This window comes from Diceros bicornis, chromosome 4 (assembly GCF_020826845.1).
Source record: "Diceros bicornis minor isolate mBicDic1 chromosome 4, mDicBic1.mat.cur, whole genome shotgun sequence".
NCBI lineage: Eukaryota > Metazoa > Chordata > Mammalia > Perissodactyla > Rhinocerotidae > Diceros > Diceros bicornis.
The window spans coordinates 27,921,897-27,939,203 of record NC_080743.1 but is presented as its reverse complement, the minus strand read 5'-3'; the positions used below and the strand labels follow the sequence as shown (position 1 = coordinate 27,939,203).

At 36.0% G+C, this 17,307-nt stretch overlaps 1 protein-coding gene across 2 annotated transcripts in view; it reads right to left on the bottom strand.

The window, feature by feature from the left end:
- Positions 1–309: 309 nt before the first annotated feature.
- Positions 310–17,307, bottom strand: part of CDC7 (cell division cycle 7) — a 28,945-nt gene continuing 11,947 nt past the window's right edge. For both annotated transcript variants that reach the window (XM_058538501.1, XM_058538502.1), the window contains exons 5-12: positions 15,859–15,952; positions 15,631–15,773; positions 13,703–13,955; positions 12,975–13,070; positions 12,025–12,203; positions 11,117–11,199; positions 8,694–8,843; positions 310–4,971 (exon numbers count right to left, since the gene is read on the bottom strand). In XM_058538501.1, coding sequence (XP_058394484.1) covers positions 4,577–4,971; positions 8,694–8,843; positions 11,117–11,199; positions 12,025–12,203; positions 12,975–13,070; positions 13,703–13,955; positions 15,631–15,773; positions 15,859–15,952 — 1,393 coding nt within the window. In that variant the 3' untranslated portion in view covers positions 310–4,576. The remainder of the gene's footprint in view (positions 4,972–8,693; positions 8,844–11,116; positions 11,200–12,024; positions 12,204–12,974; positions 13,071–13,702; positions 13,956–15,630; positions 15,774–15,858; positions 15,953–17,307) is intronic.

Sequence of the window (17,307 nt, the reverse complement as noted above, 5' to 3'; positions counted from 1 at the left end):
GGGGGAAGGGTGGGAGGAGATGATCTACTGGAGAGAGATTATGTAAGGAAGAATGTGGCATTTCATTTTTCTTACCATTTGGTGTTACTCCCTATCAAATAAATCGTACCAAACTTAGGAAAATAGGCACCCTTATTAAGAGAGACTTTTGGCCTAATACCTTGCCAAGAAAGCAAATTAATTAAATGTAATTTAATGCATTCACTCCACAGATACTTATCGAACACCCACTCAATAAATGCCAGGCGCTAATCTAGTCACACTGTATAGGGACAGGCAAGAAAGATGCTTCCTCATAATACACAAAAATGAGATGTAAGACACCAATGTTTATTTTTACACATAAAAGTGATAATGAGTTTTCTTTTTACAAAGAGTACACATTTGATATGGCCATTTATCTATGGAGTTTTAAAATAAAAAATTAAAATGACAGAAAAGGATACTCACAGAATACCTGGCATTCATTTCACAAACTCTGGGGCAAAGTGTGAAGAAGCATTGCTAACACTTGTCTAAAGATTACTCATATATACATACACAAACAGTGGGACTGGTTTTGTTTCTTATCAGAACACTTGAGCGTAGGAAGACCAGCAACACGCCAGAAGAAATAAAGAAACTTCTACTGGGTAAAAAGCACTAAGATAAGTGTTGAGAGACATTCAGAGGGGGTTGGATTCCCCAGCCCCTTGCTCCTTTTGCTTATGGACAGGGCTGAAATAACAATGTGAGGCTACAGAGCCATACATCTGTTTCTGATTTACTGTCTTGGTCTTGTCCTAGTTGGAGTCATTTCTAGATCATATGCTAGTCTTCAGAGAAGTTACAGAAGGAATTTACACAAAGGGTGAATATATAATTAAATACACACATATAAAAACACAGCATGGATAGAATGTAGATAAGAAACAAATGTAAAAATTCTGATGAGAAAGAAATTATCAGATGGCTCTTTCATTTTCTGATTTGTGCTACTCACTCCCCAGCTGACAGTGTTATTACTGTTGATTTCGGGATGTCAGAAGCCCACCTGTTGGTTCATCTTCTTAGGTTCCCTAATAAAGTGAGTGACATTGGCCTTCTCTAAATCTAGACCTAGAGATGAATCTAAAAGCTATTATTCTCTATTTTCCTTCATAAGATAGCATTAAATTTTCTAGTGCTAAACCTGTTACTTTCCTCAAAGAAATGCTTCAGTAGTGTCCAAGATGGAATCTGCTTAAGGGCTAGGACAGCGTAATGTGTTCAATTTAAAAGGCATTTTGCACACAGTGCATGCTTAAATCAAAATTCTAAACCATTTACATCTGTTTTCTAGTCATCTTTCTTGCCTTATAAAAACTGTGTACACACCCTCCAAATAAGTTTTTTGCTCATCCTTTTGAATTCTTTTCCATAAATTATTTTGTTAATTTTTTAAAGCACTCAAACAGAGGTCAAGGACAATTTTATTCCTTTAGTTCATTTTCTTCTGTTGAGAAAAAAATTAGGTCAAATTAAGCTTGAACTATTTTGCAATCATTTTTCTGAACCTCATTTTCATAATTTTCTCGCCCAACTTGCAATTGCTTTCCTAAGATCATACTTTTCACTTTAGATATCTAAAATGTCATTATTTACTAAATATTTGCCTTAGCACTGACCTCTGTGGTTACTTTGTTGAAAATCTTGCTGTAATTTGACACAGCATCAATTACTTGTGATGACTTGTCTAGTACATGGATGATATAATATCCACCTTTCAAGAAAGGCAGTTTAAACAATTTGACAAAATTAGGAAAGGGTAACATCAGTTCTAAGAATATAGGAAAAAATCTGAACAGAGTTGACATTCCTGCCTGGTGTTAGATAGTGTTCTTTAAAGACCACAGACAGCACGCACAAATGTAGGCGGAAACAATACATCTGCAGACACTGGCAGACGGCATTACCCGCCAAATTTGGCCACAGTTTCTTAAGATAAATAACTTTTCGGTGACGCGTAGGGTTGAAATTACATAAACAGCAGAAATTACTAAGACATAAGCCTACGAGTTTGTGGGTTTCAAGATTTTATGCAATCAATATTCTGACATCTGTAACACCATTTTGTTTCTAAAAAGCTGATGCCAGAAATGTAAGAGATTAACTAACATCACTTGATGACTTTTGTTCAGATTTCGAAATAAACTAAGTTTAATTCTTTGGAATAACCATTCTTGAGCCACATTTTTATTTAGGTCATTAAGACAACCATAATCATCTCCTTATAAGGAAAAGTTTCATTAAAAATGCTAGAGAGCTGCAGCCTGTTTCAAAAACCAATACTTGTAGCTTGTTATATTAATAGTTCTAAATGTCTAAGGCTTATTAAATGAAAACACCCTTAACAGTTTTATCTCAAGAGTTTGAGCAATAAGAATTTTAAAAAGCTGACAATGAAAAATAGCTAAATATTCCGGGAACTTCCATAATAAGAGGAAACGGCATTAACTAATTACCTTCTTAATCTTTCCCTAGAAGTGACTATTTTGCCTAATTAAAATCTTTTAGGGAGATAGCTGCCATTATAAAATGGTATTCAGAAGGCTGAAAAACCTAAAGAATATGCGTATGGAAGCTCCTGGCTAATTTTTGTCTATAGAGCACCCAAAATTGAGGCAACATTCTCTAGTGGGATTGAAATTCCCCGAGAACTAATCTGTAACACTGGATATCTTTTAAAACACTATCTCCCTTTACCTCCCCTTGCATATCACCCAAGTTCTATTCTAAATATTACATTAACGAAAGGTGAACCAACACTCTGAATATTAAACTTTCTTAGAGTATGTCTCCTTCCCTGCACTTTTGGTAGTTGAATTTTTCTTCTTGTTAATTTTCTTGAGAATATGTTAACTTGATTGTGAGTCACATTAAGAAAATATTTTTTTTAGCTAAGACTTCATTTTAGTTATTGAGATGGTTTACTATTTGTGACAAATATCCTATAAATGAAGTCAATGAGCACCTTTTCTATAAAAAAAACTCTATTTTTATCTATCAAGTATTACTTGAGCCAGGTCAATATTTGTTAATCTAATACAAAACTATACGTTGAAGAGAGCATTCATCAAACTCAGAAGGAAAATACTCCCAGTGGTCAATACTTTTTTTAAAAAAGGTATTTTTCAAATGAGTAGTCTGATATAAAAAATATAAAAGGACAACTTTATTAAACATAAAAATTTAAGAACATTCAAGTTTTTTTTTCTTCTAAAGACTACAGCATGACAAGACAGAGCAGATCAATGGTAACGGTTTATAAATATACTATACTTACCAAATACGGTGGGTAGACATACTGACTTCAATGCTCAAAATAACAAAATGAATGTTGTATGTCCCTCAGCTGTTTCTGTACTCTATGTCTACTAAATGGGAAACTTCTCAGCAGATCCACACCCCCACTTATTTCCCATAGGAAGTTTGATATGCTGTCACTGATAGGTATCATTTTGAAATGTAGTAATACGTAAACCTCTATCTTTGGTCCTTTTCTACTTTGCCTACTTCATTCTCTCTTTTCCCAACCCAGCCAAGACTACAGTAATCATCCTTTTCTGAGCAGGACCAACTTAGTCAGAACAGGATATAGAGATCTGAATGGCTCTAGGCAGAGCAAAAATCTCCAATAATATTTTCAATTCTGTGTTCACTTTTCCTTTTAGCAGCTACCTAATTATACTTAAGATGATGTGAAAAAAACATACACATTCAGAGAAAAAGAAGAGCATTTTGGACTATCAATCCTCACGTTGGTCCTATGGCTTCCTTTTATGAACCAGTGTACACATTATTTTAAGTTCCCAACTGTAAACACATGCAGTATTTAACAAAGTATCCAAAAACTTTGTGGAAAGCACCATATAATTTCCAAGGAGAATGTGTTGGGTGGGGGTAGAGAAGGCAGAAAACTCAAGAGAGAAACCATTAAGAAAAACATAGCAATTCACACAAAAAATGCTTTCACAAAATACTTTTAAAAATGGATGAATTAAATTCAATTTTAAGTGATACCCCCCCAACATTTTCTCATTAATTGTTTTAGTGTTCATGAAAGGTGTAATATATGCTTCTAGAAGAGGAAGTTATCTACTTTACCTACAGAACGGTTAGAGCACCAGCACCAGGTTGAGTTTTCCAAAAGTACACATAGCTCACAGCTTGAAGAAACCAATAAAGTAAGTCTTTTGACTCATTTAATCCTATCACATCCCTTAATTCTAAGACTTACACCTTGAACCCCTATGTACAGGCTAAAACTGCTCCTTTTTCTGCATACAGCAGTGACAAGTAATTAGGGACATTGCAGATCTGATTCTACTTGGGTAGATCTAATCAAAGATAATGTTGTTAGTCCAAAGAACTATCCCAGGCATTTTAAGTAATCTTAATCCATATTTTAGAATCTGCTGAGAGCAATCACTAAAATTTTAAAATAAATTATTCATACTGCCCTGGTCTCTAATCAAGAACTTATGGCTATTACAAAGAACTCTTTTTCACCCCACCTCACAATACACAACAGCAAACGTTAAATGAAGAAGGAGAATCATAAGCTCATATCTTTAAAAAAAGGATGCAACAAAGCTTCTTCTGCTGTTATTCTTGAAGCTGGATTTAGATCTAGAAGTTTATCAAGTAGGTCATAAGCTTCATCAGGCACCTCATCCCAGCCTTCTAAGTTGGTAGTATATGCATCAAAACGACCACCACAGCCATTACTGTCCCCTTTAAACAATGAAGTCCCTGAGTGTTGTGCTTGAGCTGTTTGTACGAGGTGCGAAGCTTTATGGTCAGTCTTCTCTGAAAAAGCTGGGTCATGAGAAGCAGGCCCTTGTATATCACTTGTTAATTTGGGAGTGTTAGAATCTATACCTCTGAGCTTCTCACAGAGTTTTCTCAAGTCTTGTGCAGGGACTTCTTTGCTACACAATATTGATTTGCCTAAAGAGAAAAAATACACACATTTTATATTATTTGAATATATCAGAAGCCTCTCTCATGAGAAACATGCAAGGCCAACCCTGTGCTCTGTGGATACATTTACATGGAGTTATGAGATACAGCACCACATGCTATATCTGTGTTTTGCACAACATAGTTGAAGGTAAGGTCAAATCATAAGGTGGGAGATGGCAAATAGAAAGCAGTGACTTACCACGCTATGTAAGGGACTCACCTGATTCTGCCAACTTCTCCAGCTTTCACTGTATCCTTCTGTAATCTTTAATCAGCTACAGCTTCCATTCCCTCTCCCCCTTCCAAGCTTCTATATGCCTTTGACTACATGGTTCTTGTCTTTGAATAGGATGCCCTGAACTCCCCCGTGTGCCCAGGATAATCCCACTTAACATCACCACTCACCTCAAGAATTACCCTGTGAGGCCTGACACTCTCGGAGTTGATCATTCTAAGCTTCTGTTGCATCCCGTGAAGATTTCTATTATTACTTTTGCTATCCTGCATTGTAACAGATAAAACGAATGTCTATCTTGCTTACTAGACTATGAGCTCTTTGAAGACAGGGACTATCTTATTTATTTTTGAATCCCCAAAAGCTAGACAATGTCTGATACACACTAGATTCTCAATTAATGTCTGTTGAACTAGACAAAAAGGCATTATTCAGCCTCTCACGTTTTACTTCAAATATCACATCCTTACAGATGCCATCCTTGAGCAATCTATCTGCAGTAGCTGAGCCTTCTTCACTCCCTTTCCCCTTTTATCTTTCTCAATACCACTCATCTGTCTGATATATATATTTGTTTGTCTCTCCCACTAGAATTTAAGCTCCATGAGCACAGAGACTCAACAAGAGTACCTGGCACACATAAAGTTCCAATAAATGTTTTTGAATGAATTAATAAACAAACCAGAATTCAGTTTTTAAAAATATAAATGTCTTTGAAAAAATTTTGCAACAGGATTATCATCAGACACGGGCAAAAATAAGTTAAGCACACAAAGAGGCAATAATGCATTATTTTTGCCTTATATTTCCTTATTAAACAGAAATGCGGCTCTAAACGATGCGTAGTGCGGCATTTAGATTCCTTTTTGGGCTACGTGGATTGCTAACAAAGCAATTAATCCAGCTCTGGATGTTAAAAAATTAACTTTTAGGGGCTGGCCCCGTGGCCTAGTGGTTAAGTTTGGCACGCTCCACTTTGGCGGCCTGGGTTTAGTTCCCGGGCGTGGACCTACACCACTTGTTGGTGGCCATGCTGTGGCGGCACCTACATACAAAATAGAGAAAGACTGGCACAGATGTTAGCTCAGGGCAAATCTTCCTCAGCAAAAAAAAAAAAAGAAACAAAAGTTACTTTTTTACATATTCTAATCTAACTACTGGATTAGAGTACTAGGGTAAGGAAAAAAGGGGGGCAGGGGCAGGCAGGGAGAAGGCAAAGGAAACAAATTACCAAAAACTAAGTTTGTTGAAGATACAACATGCCAATCCTTTTTTATTTTAAAATTTTATCATTCCTATTCTCTTGAGAAAATTATACCCAGAGGAGAACAGCCATATAGTTTTATTCCTTAATTTAGAGGCTACTCTGAAGTCATGAAATAATTAACAGTATGTTATAGCATCTTCCCAAGTTACACAACATGCTTAAATTATTTTTTTACATGATCAAAGAGAGGACTCATTATTCAGGGAAAATAATTTAAAATAATACATCCAATCAAAAAATATTATGTTACAGACTACTATGTGTCAGGCATTTGTTTTAGCTCAATGTTTTTCTTTCGAATGTATTTGATACAATTCAACAAGTACTTAATGACAGTTTACAATGGGGCCAGGCCTAGGAGTTGAGGACAGTGGGGCAAGTTACATAAAAGAGAAGTACAAGTACTCTTGCTGCTCATCTCAGGCAAGTCATATCTTTGGGTCATAAAGACGAACACAGTCGTGGTTTTTGAAGTTTTGAGTCCTTCTGTATTCAGCCCAAAGTTATAATAAGTTTTGACTGAAATAACTACAGAAGTAACACTAATAAAACAGAGACAAGTGCTATATAGCATTATATATTTTTTTAATATGAGAAAAAGCATTACAATGACAAATCTCTAAAAGCCCTTGCCTGTTACCATGATACTTGCCATGGAATCTGTGTGTCAGATGCTGCACTTCTATTGTTGGTCCTCATTATAACTTTCACTACAGATGGGAAAGATTTAAGTTCTTCAACAAAATGTTTTGGTGTTCTCTGACAAACTTCATGTTCATAAATTTCTCATGAAGTTATTCAATAGTAGATCAAAATTTTCTCAATCAGTTGAGAATAAACATACTCATGTAAGAAAATAATTTCTAAGGTATCAATCTTGCTTTCCATTCATGGTCACTTTTCCCTTGTTTGTACGTATTATTTCACCCTATTATTCTCAGATAAAATTTTCTTATAATAGGTATAAGAAAGGTACAAGTTGTGGATTCACTTTGCTGCACAAACATTTTTTGGTAAGCCTCTATTATGAGGCTTTCTTCACAACCACCACGAAGTTCTTCTGGTTGATTAGACAATGGCACTGGTGCTTAAGCAAGGGACAATAATTTTCATAGTGATTCTTAGCCAGAAGTAGTTCTTGGTCAAAATCACTTGTTTTCAAACTAACAAGCCTGGACCCTTCTTACATATCATATTTTTCTGAATCATATTTTCCAAGAAGGGGAAGGATGAGAGAAGCATATGATTTCTTGAAGCTCCTCATATAATTCTGATATGCACTCTGATTAAAGCCCACTGATCCATGGCAACCCAGCTACTTTTGAGGCGGACTGACTAAAATTTTGTCCCAAAGGGGTGTTCCATATTGTGTGGTAGCATGCTGACTCAATCACACCCACCCACTTTGGAAAGTATTAACTATAATTGTGCATGGAGAATAACATAAGGTGGGCATTTGAGTTCAAGTTGCTGGCCAGGGCCAGGCTGAGATAATTCTCAGGTGCCCTATGAAGTACACTGTGTATCCTAGTCTTAAAGTACAAGAACCTGTGTAGCTAAGATGACTTCCTACATCCAATATATGCTTACAATAATACTCCATCAGTAAAGGTGCTCTGTTCATTTCTCTTCTCTGCTACCCTAACCCCAAGAAACCTGACAACACAAATTCTATTGTCTTCCCTACTATAGCCCTTACTATACTGTATTATAATTAACTGTTCGTTAGTATAGACTAAGATCATTTAAGGCAGGCCCAAGAGTATCTGATGCTTAATAAATATACAATAAACAAATTAAAGCCTATTATTAAAAATATTTATGCAGTATATATTTTTTGCATTTCTGCAATTATTGCATTGCAAAATTATGCAATGAAGTCAACCTATAACTACAGGCAGTTGAGATTTTATTTCTTATTTTTTTGTTTAAGATTATAAAGCTGAACTTTAAATAATGGAGAAGTACAGCACTTTGTGCTTGATAAGATTAAATGATTACATGTATAGAAGAGAAGTGATGATAAATTATTTTCTTACAAAATGCAATTAATTTTCAAGCAATTGAAAAATTTTCTACCTAATATCAGAGAACTTCATGAACATAGAATATGTTTACTTTTAAAGAGAATTTCATAATTTATTAAGTGATTTGTAGGAGACAATCAAAGGCATTTGTTTTGTTCTATAATATAAAACTGCTTACCAAAAGTTTTAGCAGCCTGGATAGTTTCCCTGGATCCACGAATTGTCATAATTTGAGCCAAAGCAGTTAAATCATCACTTGCTTTATAAAATGGATATCGTCCACTAAGTAAAGAAAGGAATATGACACCTGCAGACCACATGTCAATTGCTGTAACAGAAAATAAACTTAAAACAAAATTCCAAATCTACAATTTTATCATCTACATCAGTAGTTCTCAACCTTTACTGCGCATTCCAATTATCTTGAGAACCTTAAGAAATTCTGATGCCGAGGCCGAATCCCTCAGAGATTCTGATTTAATTGTTCTAGAGTAGGGCTCAGGCATCAGTACTTTTTTAAAAGTTCCTCAGGTGCTTTTAACATAATTCCAGGATTGACATCCTTAATACAAAACCTAATTCCTGGCCTAACATCCTTAATACAAAATACAATGTGTTCTTTCTTAAGCAACACGTTGGTAAGTTTAAAAGGATATTTCATTATTAGAAAACACTAAGTAAATGCACATTTTATAAGATCAAAAGAAATCCAAAAATAGCTATGTGGGAAAAAATCTGGATGCTCCTCAAGAATTACACACCAAAGTAGCGGAAGTGTTTCAGTTTAGTAAAAGTATTGAACATTAGAAGATCTTCTTTGGCCAGATGCTAACCCTAGCTTTTGTGATAGAAACTTTAATCTTCAGAATTCTGGCGGTTAAGATTAAGATCACCTCAGCCTTATGTTAAGAAATTCATTTTCTTTCTTTTAGGGACTTCTTTCCTAATTGGTGACCTCCCAGTATCACCAAGTTATTTGCTCCCTATTCCCTTGGCCACTGTATCATCTGCCTTTCCTGGTCCCCTTTGTACCTCTGCCTGCTCCTTCAATGTTTTCTCCAAGCCTTAAGGGCTGAGGTTCCCCAGAGTTCCAACCTCTTCCCCTGCACACTCTCCCTGATTGGCCCATCCATTTCTCAGCTTCAACTACCATTTAAACAATGACGACACTCCACTGTATTTCTAGCCCAGACTTCCCTGGGCTTCAGACTTTTATCCTGTTGGACATCTCTACCTAGATGTCCCACAAATATCAACCAATTATGCCCCCAATAAACCTTATTTTTCCCTGTAAACCAGTTAAACTTCTTTATTCTCCACCTTCGTTACTGGTACCCATCTAAGTCCCTCAACCTAGGAATCTGATAAACATCCTGGATGCCTTCTCCCTCACCACCCCACACTCAAATCCCAAATCCAATTATCCACCAAGCTCTGCCTTTCCAATCCTTCACCTTTCTTTTCATTCCTATTACTAATGCTCTCATTCAGACTTTCAGCATCTCTAACTGCAGGCCACCACTCTCCAAGATCTATCCTTGCTGTACACCTGCCAGAATGATCCATCTAGAACACAATTATTTGCCATCTCTTTCCCTTGAATAATTTTCCAACATCTACAGGAAACAGTCCAAGCTGTTTAACAACAGTGATCTGACCTTGTCTACCTCTTTCCAGGTTTATTTCTCATCATTCCTTGACTTCCATCTTACATTCTAGCAACAAGAAACTTTTGTTTCCTGTATGATAGACCATGCTGTTTCTTGAGTTCCTCTGCTCAGGCCTCAATACCAACACCCCCCACCCCAATTTACATTCTCTTCTCAGAGGGTCTCTCTTCCATAAACTTCCTTCCATAATCCCTTCAGTTAAGGATAGTTACATATCCCTAAAATATCATGTATAAAGTTTTATAACCATACTCAACAGGTTATTGATAATTATTTGAGAGTGTGTCCTGACTAGAGTGTAAGCAGACAGTTTCATTCACTTTTGTATCACTAGCAAGCACAGAATACACACAATGAATGAATGCATTTCTTTAAAGTCCATAATCAAAGTGAATAGCAAGATTCTTCCATTCAATAAGATGTTTCCTGGGTTCTGGCTCCATGACAACTTTTTAGATTATAGACTTTTTTCTTTTTCTAAAATTCTTTTAATGCTATTATATCATCATACAATAACAAAAAATAATTTCAATCAAACACACAATCATATGGCATCACAGAAAACTTTCAAGGTATTAGGCAAACAGATAAAACGCTGCAAGTCTTAAGTTAGCAAAGACTACTAAACACAGTTTTTTCCCCCACAAAGGTGATATTAACAAAATTCCTGATAAAATCATCTTGTAAATAGATAAGCAAAATGTGACCTATAGAAAAAAAAATGTTTAAAAAAAAGAAAAGGCCACACCACGAACAGAAATTTTCATAAACAGCATTATCTCAAAAATGAGAATGCCACATTGCTAGAACCACTTACATAATTTAATTAAAAGCAGAAGAGCTTAAATATTACTCATAAATAGACAAAGATCATAAAATATACCTGGGACAGTCAATTTTAATCAGGTTCTGAATTTCTAGTGCAACATACCTGTAGTTTGATTGGGGCACTTTGTCAATACCTCTGGTGCTCTGAATCCTGGTGTACCTGCCCTAGGGGCAACCTGTTGCCGCCTTATGATGACAAAATAAGATTTTTCTAGTTATGTTCAAGTTTAATTATTTAAGATGAAAAAATAACATTTATCGATTTAGTTCACACTAAATTCTGCCTTGATATCTATATAAATAAAAGTTATTACAAAGCAAATGACAATCCAGTGTGATAAAAATTCTAGATTTTGCTTCTACTGGCCTCCCCTCCCCACCCTGCCACCTAGTACCCAGGCCTTATTCCAGAAAGGTTTTAAGGTAACTTCCAGGCACAAAAAAAGGTAGTAGATGACAAGAGCCATATCAGAAAAATAGAATACAACAAGAATTCAGAGGTATAAAAATTCTTTTCTGTTTGGAGTGACTAATTACTGATATACTTAGTCACTTATATACTTGAGTTAATCAGGAAAGGCTCATGAAAACCAAGTCTTGAAAGAAAGGGAGAAATTTATGTGGCAAAGAGTTGGAGGCGGGAGTAAGAGAGGAGCTCCATTATTTGGTTCTGGTTATTCTACATTGGCAGGAATAAAGAAAGAAAACAAATGATTAAATCAGCAAGCAAAATGTGCAATTCTAAAGCTCCAAAAAAGCTATCCCCTGCACCAAAATTATTTGCATGTAAGAGCAAATGTGTTTTCCAAAGAACATATGCATGTTGAATGAACAATATATAACTGTAATTATCATTTGCTCTTTAAGGTACCACTCTGCATTAGTGCCTGTGTTCACAGAACTGTGTTGTTCCCTTTCACTCACTAAACCAACTGCCCATCAAAATCAATGCAATTTCTATCTTCCCTGGCAGCATGCTGGTGATTTTACAGCACCATCAAAACACATTACCTTGAAAGGCAAATACTGCAAACTTTATCTGTTGCATAACAGTCACAGGTCAGGTTAGCTGGGCAAGAACTGGCAGTCTTCCTCATCACACCACTATTCATAACTTTTGTAGAAACAGCCTTCTTTTTTGTTGCTAACTTTCTAGATAGTACATCCACAGTCTTTGACTGCTTCATAAGCTGTAAAAAAAAGTCATATTTTCTATATTCATGACATTTAACATGATGCCTTCAAATGCTAATATGGCTAAACACAATAGTGGAAGCATAACTTTTAAAACTGCTAAATGTGCTATCGATTGTAAACAAACAGTTGTCCATTAAAACATTTAAGGTGTTGTTAGGTTTTTCTGAATAAACATTAAAATTTACTAATTAGTCCTAGTTTGGTAAATAGTTGACATACTTTATTAGAACTTTTCCTGATATGTTACAAAAATATAAAAGTTACGTTCTAGTGTCTAACTCCATTTCAGAACTGTAAACTGCACAATTACATTGGCTAAAATCAAGAGTTTTCATTTGTTGCTCATGCTATCTCGCTGTAACAGGATATCATATGTCAATTTAAAACCATGAAACATTGATGACAATTTTGTAAACTTCACAAACATCTTTATGCTATCAACTATGTATTAGAAATGTGTTAGTTGTTGGGAGCTCACATTCCAGCTAATGAAAGAAAAGGCCTCAATGTTCTAAATGTTCCTTTAGAGAAAGAGCAACAACAGTCAGCTAACCAAAAATAATAAAAAATTCCACCAGAAAAGTTCAGAAAAAAACTGGAGAAAATAAACGTGCTGACTAGATGCTCAAAGCAGCAATACCTTCTGTCAAAGCAAAACTCTCCTTTTAAAAACTTACTGATAATAAATGCTAATCTAGCCATTCCCTAAATTCTCTTCAGGGTACGACTGACTGATGATTGCACTATTAAGCTACATTACTTACTTTCACTGCAGGGCTCTCATGTGAAATGGAGCTGTGTATATTGAAATTTCTTTCTCCAAAAACAGAGCGCTGGACAGAAAGGCCTACAGATCCCTCCTACAATACCAACAAAAACAAGGAAAATAAGGATTATATCTGTAACACTTTCTGCCAGCTGTACTCTGCCATAGTTTTGAAAGAGTTAAGTGACATGAAACAAAAACAGCTGCATCCAAGTCATTCTCAGGCACCAATACACTTCTGTGAAAGGAGAAAATAGTCTAGACAGAATGCTTAATACCCATACATGTTATCATAGTCCACAAATATATATATATGTAACTAGAAAAATTAAAAACCACCTGCACGGATGTCACATTTTGCTGTGCAGCTAAAATGGAGATAGACACTTCAGAATCCTTCCCCTATAACTAATGCTTTCTTTTAAAAAGGATAATTAATCTCATTTTTATAACATGCAGGGAAAATTTATTATTTTCCATTTTTTTAATATAATGTGATTGTAATAATGACAGACATTATAAAGCTACCAAGTAAATTTCACTTTTCAAAGAGTAAAATGATCCATTACAAATCTTAGTGAAAATGTAATCAATTGAATATATAACAAATGTAAAAAAAATTTTTTTTAATTGCAAGTATTATCCTAGTATTATACCTCCCTCTGTTGGTTGAAGGAGTACATTTCCAAAACCGTGTTAATACTTAAGAAATAAAAGAGGTAGAACCTTTCCATCTTTTCCTTGTTTAATCTGAATTTGTGCATTTGTGTAGGGCCTTTTAACAGAAGTTTTTGTGGTGGGCTGCTGATCCAGCTCCTTAGGTGCTGCTGGGCCACTCAATGAAACCTTGTTTCCTGTGATTATGTGAGATTTATTTTGTAAACAACTTTCTTGCTGAGCTTCCGACTGGACAAATTTGAGAAGGTCTATTTTCGTATCATGGGTTCCTTGGGCCAAACCAAAGTCTACCAAGGCGTACCTAAGAAACAAAAGCAAGCATTTTTTACCTCTCTGTAACAATTAAAGCTTAGTAACAACATAATATGCTCAAACCATATTCATACAGAAACTGTAATTCTTTTGGAGATCAATTAAGAATCTGTAAAATTCTTGGGGCCGGCCCGGTGGTGCAAGCAGTTAAGTGCACGTGCTCCACTGTGGCGGCCCGGGGTTCGCCGGTTTGGATCCCAGGTGCGCACCTACACACCGCTTGCCGGGCCATGCTGTGGCGGCGTCCCATATAAAGTGGAGGAAGACGGGCGTGGATGTTAGCCCAGGGCCAGTCTTGCTCAGCAAAAAGAGGAGGATTGGCAGATGTTAGCTCAGGGCTGATCTTCCTCACAAGAAAAAAAAAAAAAAAGAATCTGTAAAATTCTTGAAAAAAAGGAAAAAAAAAAAGTTTTATGGACAAGGTAAGGACTTAATAGCTAACTAGGATTGAAAATCCCCCCCCACACACAAAAATCCTTTATCCCATTTTTCCAATGGCCTGTACTGACAAGGCAGACAAGGAATGTAGAATATAAGCACAATCCTTTGTTCTCTGACGGTAGCAGAGATGGCATCATAGCAGATAAGTTTTAATTAAACAAATGTAAAACAAAAAGTTATAGTTTTTTTTTTTTTTTTTTTTTTTTTTGTGAGGAAGATCAGCCCTGAGCCAACATCTGCCAGTCCTCCTTCCTTTGCTGAGGAAGACTGGCCCTGGGCCAACATCTGTGCCCATCTTGCTCCACTTTACATGGGACGCCGCCACAGCATGGCTTGACAAGCGGTGCGTCGGTGTGCGCCCGGGATCCGAACCAGCGAACCCCGGGCCGCCGCAGTGGAGCGCGCACACTTAACCTCTTGTGCCACCGGGCTGGCCCCAAAAAAGGTATAGTTTTAAAATCTGATTTAATTAAAGAAAATTAAAGAGGAAAGTTAGAAGTATAAAAGCCCAAGAAGGGCTGGCCCCGTGGCTTAGCGGTTAAGTGCGCACACTCCGCTGCTGGCGGCCCGGGGTTCGGATCCCGGGCGTCCACCGATGCACCGCTTCTCTGGCCATGCTGAGGCCACGTCCCACATACAGCAACTAGAAGGATGTGCAGCTATGACATACAACTATCTACTGGGGCTTTGGGGGAAGAAAAATAAAGAAAATTATAAAAAAAAATAAAAATAAAAGCCCAAGAAAAGTTATAGTTCTATTCTTCCTACCATACTCACTATGATCCATTGTATAAACAGCAGTATTTAAGTTTTCAATGCCTCTATGTATATAATCAGCATAAAAACATACATAAAAACAGAACTTTAGTGTTGAAACAGGAAATTGGCTATCCTGTGGTCCAATCCCCTCATTTACTAGAAAAGAAAAATAAAGTCCAGAAATAAGAGAAATGTGTAAGGTCAAAAAGGACTAGATCCTTTCTAAGTCTCTTTTAGCTAAGTGCTATTTCCACTGCGCCATGAAACATCTAATGATGTACACTGCTTTACTAATACAATTTTATCTTCTCCTTCACTATATTTCCCCCTTCCCCAATCACAGTGAAAATATGAAACAGAAAAAAATCTGCATTGCTGTTGTAGTATGTTCTATGTCTAAAAGATGACCTCATGGCACAAATTCATTCGAGTGGAAATATTTTCTGGTAACTTTCCATACTTACTTTTTCAGGCGCCTATTATATAAAAAATTGCTGGGCTTAACATCACGGTGAACAATACCAAACTGATGAATGCGTTTCAAAGCTTTGAACAGATTAAACATATATTCCCGTACTTCTTGAAAGGAGAGAGAATTCAAAATGTCCTAAAATAAAGTTATGAATAAGGTCATAAAACCGTTTCCAATTAAATATTTAGCTAATAAAAATTCAAGAAATATTAAAACCTACCAAAAAGGACTCATGCTCCAGATATGGCATAGCAATAACCACATGATCATTTTTCCTAAAGCAGTATTTAACTCCCATGACATTGTCTTGCCCCCTAGTGGAAAAATGCACAATGAACTTTAGAGGAAAGGTCAAAGGAACTGAAACTTTATGCCTAGTACTTTTAAAAATGTAATTTTAGCAATGCATAAATAATGCTAGAAAACTAACTTAAAACCATCATCATATAAGATAGTATACATATTTGACTGACTTGTACAAGATAAAGTTTTTTTTTAAAACAAAAATAGCAACAGTTATGAGGTTACTATAATTCAAACATGAGATAATTACAGTTTTAATTAGGGAAGTGACAGAATGAGAAGGAAAAGATGAATAACAAGAATGAATTAACAAAACTCAATAGCAGATAAGATAGTAATAATAACAAACTAATTATTTGAAAAATAATAGCTAAGATTTACTAAGTATTCACACTATGCCAAGCTCTGATCTAAGCACTTCATATCTATTAACAATTGACTTAATCTTCTCAGCAACCCTATGAGAAGGGTATTATTATCTCCTCCCTCTTTTTTACAGATAAGGAAATTGAGGCACAGAGAGGTTAAAGAACTTCCCCAAGGTCACTAAATTCATGGAGCCAGGATTTGAATCCAGGCCGTCTGCTTCAAATCTATGCTCTTCATCTCTATATCATACTGCTTCATAAAAGATGAGGAAAATAGGGTAAAGTTGATTTCCATGGTTTTGAGCCTGAGTGAGTAAAACAGCATGGATACCAACAAAATATGCAGAGAAATCAGGAAAAGAAGCATCGAAACCAAGAGCTCATCATTTTTACTAAGATATCTAGATGTAGAACTAAATCTTTTAAGTGAGAAGTCAGTGACTACTTGCAGAGAAATGATACCCAAAGCTGTGAAAATGATTAGACAGAAGAGAAAACTGAACCTTGGAAAAGTCTCAAGTTGGAGGGCAAAATAAGGAAGAAGGGGCAGAAAGCCCAGATAAGAATGTCACCCAAGTGAGGAGTTTTGAAGGAAGGGGTGATCAGCATGAAAGTCAAAGAGAATGAGGACTGAGAGAAGGCTTTTAGTCTGGCAAAGAGAAATTAACCAGTAAGTTTTCACAGAGCAATTTAAGTGGAAAGGAAGAGGCAAAACAGAATTCAAGGAGGGAAAATAGGATACAATGGAAGCAGAACATAAAGATATTTGCTTGAAATATCGGGCAAAGAAAAGAAGAAAAGCTAGTGTGGGAGCTAGAAGGGAAGCAAGATTAGATAAAGATTTTTTTAGCACACACCGTTTCGAAGTACAGGGTAAGGAAAAATGTTGGAGGGAGATATTTAAAGTGTGGAAAAAGGAATGATCTTATTCAGGGGACTAGAATGCATGTAATCATGCCTTAAAGAGGCCATCTCATGCTCTTGTCTCATAACAGACA